The sequence below is a fragment of the Echinops telfairi genome, unplaced genomic scaffold (genome assembly GCF_000313985.2).
Source record: "Echinops telfairi isolate 266 unplaced genomic scaffold, ASM31398v2 ScPeMD7_60;HRSCAF=208, whole genome shotgun sequence".
Classification (NCBI taxonomy): Eukaryota; Metazoa; Chordata; class Mammalia; order Afrosoricida; family Tenrecidae; genus Echinops; species Echinops telfairi.
The window spans coordinates 18,892,614-18,900,988 of NW_022103958.1; the positions used below are offsets into that span (position 1 = coordinate 18,892,614).

Consider the following 8,375-nt stretch of genomic DNA (forward strand, 5'->3'; position numbering starts at 1 on the left):
AATTTATATGGAAATGCAAAGTACCCAGAAAAGTGAAACTAATTTTGAAAAAGAACAAAGTTGACAAATTTATACTAAACGATTTCAAGACTCATGTAAACCACCATAAGGCTGTGAATTTTTGGCATGAGGAAAGTTCAATTAAACAAGCAAGGATGCCCCCCTCCCCCTAAAATCTATGCAAGTGGACCTCTGACCTAGATGCACCTCACACAATAAACAAAAATTAATTCTGAATAGATGTAAACCTACGTTTAAGAGCCAAAGCTACAAAACTTTCAGAAAAAACAGATGAAAATCTTTATGAGTAAGACAAAAATGTCTTAGCCACAAAAAGCATAAACTATTTTAAAAAGCTGATAAATTGAATTTTATCAACATTTAAAGCCTTTATTCTGTGGAAGATTCTGCTGGGGAAATTAAAAGCGTCACCATAGGACAGGAGAAAATATTTGCAAAACATTCTCTAAGTTAAAAAGGCTTGTCTTAAAAACTCCTATAACACATTGATGGAACATAAACCACCCAATAAAATAATGCTTCAGGCAGACATCTCTCCAAAGATATGTATAAGACTAATTACGGATAAACGCAAAATCAGAGACAAATCTCAAAATCACTATCCAAAGTAAAAAGAGATGTTAAGACACGAAAGATCACATTCAAGGATACAACATGATTTTGGTTCTGTGAAATCATACAAACCATCGTGACAGAAAGGAGACCAGTAGCTGCCGCGGGGTGTGATGGGGGCAGGCTCATTGCTGAGGGCAGAGGGCATTCTCAAGGTGATGATCATGATAAAAGATCATGAGGTGGACCCAGAAACATCCCGAATCCCCCTATTTGTCAAAGCTCATCAAATTATATACTTAAAGTGGATGGATTTTGTTACACATCAGTTATGTCTTAGTGGAGTGGATTTTAAAAACCTGTAGTACTCAGTAGAAGTTTGGTAAATATAGCTATGTGTAACGAATATATTCTGTAGTCATACATCAAAAAACAATTTCCACCGTAGGTGTATCAAGGACCAAGAACTAGGAAATCCCATCAAGTTCTCATCTCTTTGAAAGAAATTCAGAGCTATCACCAGAGCTTCCAAGTTTTGTTCTGATTTTGGTTTAGATGAAAGACACTATCTGATGACCTTAGATTTATCAAAATAATAAAAGCATACACAGTTCTCTCAATAAATTTTTTCTCAACAGTGTTAGGCATCTGGTTAGTGACAAATAGACATTGTACGCTGCCTAATCACGAAGCACAGCAGACAAAGCAAGTCAGGAAGAAATTTGGCTCCATCTGTTAACATAACCGTGGACCAGTCCCGGACGTCTCCCAAAGCCACTGCTTCTCCAGATGCAAAGTAAGATAATGTGACTGGTCTTGGGGTCAAATAGCTTGAACCAAGTGGTGAGGACAACAGATAACCAAAAGGAAGATGTTTTCGTGACCTGCTCAAGTTAGAGATTACTTAGCGAACAGCTCCACTCGGACACATGTGGTCACTGTGAATGAAAACAGACAAGTCACCATTCACCAACAGAAAGATGCAAAGCTCTCTTGGGGACCCACGTCATAACTAAAGGCATACAGTGGTACCACAGAAGGAAAAGCTTCGTGATCGCCTTCTGTAAACACTTCAACCCCAAGCCCTACTGACCCGGGCTAACCTGTAACACACGGCCCTGCCGTGAGTTGAAACTAGCTCAACAGCAAGCAATAGCAGAGCAAGGTCAAATTGTTCATGAGCAACCTCATGAACACAATAGACTTCACCTAACTTTTGAAGAAAACTAGAGTTACAATGAGGAGCCCTGGTGGCTTATTGTCTATGGGTTGGGCCATAGACTGCCAGTTGCCCCGTGGGGGGACAGATGGGACTTTCTGCTCTTGTAAATAGGCCTGAAAACTTGCAGGAGCAGTTCTACCCTGACCTATAGGGTCACGATGAGTCCACAGAGATTCAATGACAGTGGACTTCTTGTTTTCTTTGAGTTGTAATAAGAGCCATTTAAAAAATAAATAAATATATAAAACAGTACAATTACATATATTTTACCCTAGGGTTTATTTTACTATGCAGCATAAAAGTAACACTGTTATTAAATTCTTTTACAGTGTTTATGCACCACTGTCCTGTCAGGGAAAATGAAAATCACATTAAGTTGAACATGCCCTTTGGGAAGCTGGCAAACAGCTTTTCTTCATGTTAAAGATGAGAAAACAGAAGCTTAAGAATATACATTGGAGACAAGGCCTAACATGTACAATATACACTACGTTATTAGCAGCATGTTTCTACAGGTACAATTTGACCTACTAGCACATTTATCAAAATCTCTGTGATAATAGCCTATGATAAAATGAGGTCCACTAATGCTTGTTGAAAGAATGCTACACTGGTTAATAAACTACCTGGGAAGCGCTTTGATGGTTTTAGAAGAAACACACCTCAAAACCCCAAAATGTCTGTACTTCTTCCAAATATGCAGAATTACTGGTCATCCACACTTTAAAGAGATAAATATCAATACTGGCATTCTTAGACTATGACACTCCCTATTAAAACTTTCATTTTTGGATTCCTTTCAAAAGACTCAAATAGTCCTAATCAAAGACATGAGTTGGGGCAACTGCTGGGAAGACTAGACACTGCCAGGCTTTCATTGCTCCCTAAGGCTCTGAAATTACATTAGCAAACAGAGCACCCTCAAATGTGTGGGAACTAAGCCCTCAGGCAGTGAAGGTAGGCTGTGGTGAACTCACTCATAACCCAAAACTTTGCTCCCCCACCCCATTCACCTGCACAAGCAAAGTCCTGACTGGGAATTGGCCTCAGACTTCACAAACTCTTTGGCCTCAATTGGCATGCCACCCTGCAATTTCTCCGAGCATCTCCGAGAAACAGGCAGGTGACGTCACTGAAGGAGAAGAATGGGTACATTCCAGAGATTATTCTAACCGTTCATTTCTCATGCAACTGAAAAACCACAAGTGCCAGATGAGAAACTGTAGGTTTTAAAAGCTAATTATTGCCAATGCTATAATTTTATTAAAACCCAGCTCAGGGCCACCAGAAGTAGGAAGCCTAACAAAAAGAACACAGAAGACAGCGCTTCTGGTAACCAGTCAAGGGTGCTTACAGTGAGGTCTCTGGAGTCTTCGGGGGCTCGGAGAGCCCGCCGGTCCGCTTTTCTGTAACGCTTCCTCAGAAACCTCCACAGCGTTTTCAAGGCCTTGCTCAGAATCATTGGACTTTCCTGCTTCGTTTGTGTTAGACTTGTCACGGTTTTCAGACATTCTCAAGTGTATTCACTTTCCTAGGAAAGAAAAGAAAAAGAAATGAACCACAAGAGTTCCAATTCTTTCTCTCCCTAGCAGTATGACCTCAAACATATCACTTCATCTCTTTGGGTTCAGTTTTCACATCTATAAAGTAAATGACTTGCAAAGATCTTATCTGGCTATACTATTCTACTTCAATAATTAAACAAGCACTTGTAAAGTGACACTTGAATTTATCAAATTTATAGACTTGTGCCTCAGATAGAGAGCAACAAGTATGAATATTCTTGTTCCTTTCCTGGGTCCCCTTGTCACAAGAGCACAAGCTCTACAACTGCCATAATGCCAACTGCCTGCTTCTCCTTTCATCAGAACGTATGATTCAATCTTGAATTTTTTACTTTGATTCCTGAGAGCAAGTAGGAAAAAACCTTGAAAATAATGCTTTCAGTCAGGCTTACAGTCAGTGAATAACACATATGCTGAGAAGTTGGTTCTCTGGTACTACCATGTGGATGAGATACCATGAGACAGACAGGACACAGAATCTTAAAGCGTGGCTAAGAAGAATGTATATTACTTACTTGCTAATCAGCAGGATAAAAATGCTGCGTAAAATAGGAAGTTGCAGATAACCATAATGTATGTGACAGAAGACTAGTTAAAAAAGAAAAAAATATATATATATATATATATACTGTAGTTGCTGATACCAGTGGCCCTCAAGTCAATTCTGATTCATGGTTACTCAAAGAGCACCAAAGTAGAATTTGTTCCATGGAGGTTTTAGTGGCCGATTCAGTGGCCCCATCCTCCACTCCTTATAACTAGATGGGGCCAGGTCTTTCTTCCTAGGATCTCAGGGCAAATTTGCATCTCCAACCCATCCATTAGTAGGCCACCACATCCATCGGATGTACTACCCAGGGACTCGACTTGCTGGTTAGAACAGGAATAACACTTGATACTTTGGCATGGGGCAGTTAATAATGGCCTGGAATAGTAGCTATTACTATGAAAGTGGGCTATTTTTTTCCCCTCTTAGGTATCTCTATTCCATTAGTGTTTCTAACTAAGGGAGAAGAAAGACATAATGTGCTTTCATTTATAATACTGAAAATAATTAGCATTTGTGGCACTAGCACTCAAAGATCCCAAAACATTTTCATAAACACTAATTAGGCTTTATTACTTACCTTGAAGGTAATCAAGGGATCAAAAGAAATGTCAACTTCTTTATGGAGGTGTGGTAGATTCTTTTCTGTACACAGAGAGAGAAGAATCATTTGACATAATTATCTGAAATCTGAGACCCCAGTTAAATTGAATGAAGTTACTAGAATTCAAAATTTCAGACCATGTTATTAATATGAAAGATGTGGTCCCACAGGACACTCCACACCCTTCTCTCGACACCCATCTCCTCTGTCCTAAATCCTATCACCCTCTGGAAATGCTCCAAAATCCAAGGAAAAAACCAAAGGCATTTCTAATTTTATCCCCTTCACGTGGTAAGAATGAACCCTAAAATGGGGAAGGAACTCATTCTGTGCAGGAGGAGGAAAGGCAGGAATGTCCAGGTCTCTAATTGTCAGCTTAGTAAATCAATGCCATCTTTTTAGCCCCATCTTTCTCCCAGGACACTTGGCCCACCTGACCAGGTTTTGCTCTTTTCTCTGAACTCCTGAACAGCCAGCATCCAGCGTTACATTCGATTCCATGTTTATTTAAACAGGAGAGAAAGATGGAAAGGTACTATCTAGAACAAGAGGCAGACATGCTCACCAAGAGCTACAATGGAACAAGCCGTGGAGGCCGTGTGAAATTTACCGAAGGACTACAGCTGTGGGAGAAACTAATTTCGTCTGGGAGGAGGTCGGGTGATATTTCCCAGAAAGGGGTATGTGAGCTTCAAGGCAGAAGTATAATTCTGCCCAACTGAAAAATGGGGAGCAGGAGAGGGGAGAAGGAGGGCACCTGTTCAAAGGACATGAGCTTAAAAGCACATGAAAATGGGTAAAGGCATTTGGAAAGTTGGTTGGGAGGGTTGGGGGTGGTGGGTGGTGGTGAGTGTGCAGATCACAAAACTGTTAGTTTGCCCTCTTCTCTTTCCTTTTTTCATCTCTTCACGTTGTTTTGAACGCAAGGGGCAGGGTCAACCACACCCTCCCCTTAAGTTCAACTAATGCTCCGTTAAGTATAAGATGCCCAAGCAGATGGCCACTGCTTGTTGCTCCAGATGAATCCCTGTGTCATCTCTGTGATGTCAGTGTACTGGCAGGATGGGCGTTGGTCCCAGCCAGTGCAGCCGAGGGGGGGACACGACAAGATGCTCCACACATGGTAACTGCGGGTGGTAGGGTTCACTGCTTACAGCGCAGGCACTTAATTCACCACCACCACCACCAACGGTGCTTAAAAAGGGGCAGGAGCCTCGGCGGGTAGGAGGGTCCTCGCACTTGTCGCGCAGGTCATCCTCTGAGCTGCACACGGAGCACGAGAGACTCCCCAGGTGAAAGGACCCTGCGCGAAAGGCTCTGCCCAGCGACCCTGGGAACCCCTCCCTTGGGCACTGGGCGTCACTCTGCCCAGCAAACGGAGTCCGTTGTAAACACTGGGCTGGTGAGCGAGTGGCAAGGCCCGGAGCAAGCACGGGGGCTGGGGGCGCCCAGCGGGCGGCCCGGGGGTGGGGCACAGGCTGCCCAGAGCCTCCGCCCGCCGGCCGGCCCGGCCTCCGCCTCTCTCCACCCCGGGACCCCCGGCCCGTCGGCCAGAGCGGAGCACGTGCCGGCGACTTGGACCGCGCTCCCTCCCGTGCGGGGGCCCGCGGGCAGCGCTGCCGGCGACGCCCGCGTCTCTCACCAGCCGCCGAGCGGACGCTCTCCTTCTCGCAGATGCCGCCGGGACTCGGGCGGGGGCCGGCGCCGCGGCGGGGCCGGGGGGCGCTGCTCGGCGGGCAGGGGCGGTTCAGCGTCGGTCCCTGCAGGGCCTCATCGCTCGCTGCGCCGCTGGCCGTCCACCCCTCCCGCCTGCGGTGGGCCAGTCACGGCGGCCGCCGCTCAGCGTCGGAAGGGGGCAGGCCGCTGGGAGCTAGGCGGTACCCGCCTCCCACAGGGCGGCGCCATCTTGTCGTACGGCAAGCGGGAGACGCTGGCCCCGGCTTACTGCTAGAACGCAGCGGGCGGCTGCTCGGCGCGAGCGCCACCTGTCTCCCGCAGGGGGGCGCCATGTTTCCGTACGGAATGGCTGGAGGCGTGGCTACCGGTGCTCGACCGCGAACCCAGCCACCGGGACCCGTGACGTTGGAGGCACCGGAGGGCGAGTGCAGTCAGGCAATTAAGGAAAAAGAGGGGCCCCCTGGAGCAACCGTATTCGGAGCCATCCCCACCCGGGTTTTTAAATTTAAGTATCCTTTGTAGCTGCACTAGATGCAGAGTTTATTCTCGGTCATGAGTGGTGGGTTCCGTGATTGTCTAGTTGCTGCTTCAACAAAGCGATGCTCTTCGCAGTGTATAGCAAAAGGTTTGTGAATCTTCTGTATAAAAATAAGACAGCATAAGCGATGAATGCTTTCCACAAAATGAAGTGGTAAATCTACCCTGTCGTGTATACAACTTGTTAAATTTAAATAACTAGAACAAGATGAAGTGAAATTACTGCTTTCGGCCTTATGTTTACATAATTCACATGTCGCCGATTATTCCTGTATTGAAGGCTCATCTAGAACCTGCCCATAGACCAAGAGCTAGTGACCGGAGCAGATGGGGAGGATACTGCACCGTTTAAAAGCAGGAAAGGTGCACATCCGAGTTGTACCCTCTCACCACGCTTATTCAGTCTGTCTGCTGAGAAACTGAACTACATAAAGAAGGATAGATACATCCGGATTTGAGGAAGACGAACAGCCTTTGATATACAGATGACACAACCTTGCTGAAAGAGGCCATGAAGCATTCACTGAGGAAGGTCAAAGACGACAGCCTTCAATACAGCTTACTTCTCAGCATTAAAATAGTAATAAGAAATCCTCACAATTGGACCAAATAAGCAATATTACAATAAACAGAGAAAAGATTGATGTCGTCAAGGATTTAATTTTGATTGGATCCACAATCAATGTCCATGGAAGTAGAAGTCAGGAAACCAAATGACATATTGCATTGGGCAAATCTGTAAAAATTCTCTTGCAAAAAAGTATTAAAATGCAAAGATGTCACTTTGAAGACTAAGATGCACCTAATGCAAGCCACCCTATTGCTATTTTCAGCTGTCCCATATGCATGCGAAAGCTAGATAATGACCAAGGAAGACTAAAGAATCGGTGCCTTTGAATTATGTGTTGGTGAAGACAACTAACTATACGATGGAGTGCCAGTACAACAGGAGTCCTGGTGGCAAAGTGCAGTGGTTAACCATTGGCCTGGAAACCATGAGGTCAGCAGTTTGAACCCACCAACCACTCCAGGAGAGCATGCTGGGAAACCCAGAGGGGCAGTTCTGCTCTGTCCATAGGGTTGCAGTGAGTCAGAATTTATTTGATGGCAGTGAGTTTTTTTTTATTTGTTTGTTTGTTTTTGGTTTGGCCAACAGAACAAACCATCTGTGCTGGAAAAAGTATAATCTGATGTTCCTTAAAAGCAGGGATGGTAAGACTTCATCATGTATACTTTGGACGAGCTATATCAGGGGAGATCAGTACCTGGAGAATGACATCTTGCTTAGTGGAGGATCAGCAAACAAGAGGAAGACCTTCAGTGAAGCAGGTTGGCACGGTGGCCGCAGCAGGCTCGAACACACAAACAATCGTTACAGTGCCCCAGGACTGGACAGCATCTCCTCGTACTGTACATAGGGTCACCATGAATAGAGCCGGCCGCAGGGCGCCTCTCACTGAAGGCTGAGTGTAATCGAGCATCCCCAAACCATTCACGACCTAGCGCAGTAACATTTTTAAAGGAAGAAAACAAAGTTCTCAGATGACAAGCTCTCATTTTAGGAGAAAGGATCCTTAAGATAACTGGAATTTGGGACTGTTCGGACTCACGAGGAAAACATACAGGCTAACCTGTAAGAAAATGGTTCTC

General features: G+C 45.0%; 1 protein-coding gene across 2 annotated transcripts in view; it reads right to left on the minus strand.

Annotated features, from left to right (window-relative positions):
* Positions 1-6,258, minus strand: part of TCP11L1 (t-complex 11 like 1) — a 30,687-nt gene extending 24,429 nt beyond the window's left edge. The window contains exons 1-3 of one of the 2 annotated variants that reach the window (XM_030885860.2): positions 6,154-6,258; positions 4,488-4,552; positions 3,150-3,326 (exon numbers count right to left, since the gene is read on the minus strand). In XM_030885860.2, coding sequence (XP_030741720.1) covers positions 3,150-3,306 — 157 coding nt within the window. In that variant the 5' untranslated portion in view covers positions 3,307-3,326; positions 4,488-4,552; positions 6,154-6,258. Of the gene's footprint in view, positions 1-3,149; positions 3,327-4,487; positions 4,553-6,153 lie in introns of those variants that run through there. The other variant, XM_045290954.1, reaches the window with a different exon arrangement.
* Between the last annotated feature and the right edge of the window lie 2,117 nt (positions 6,259-8,375).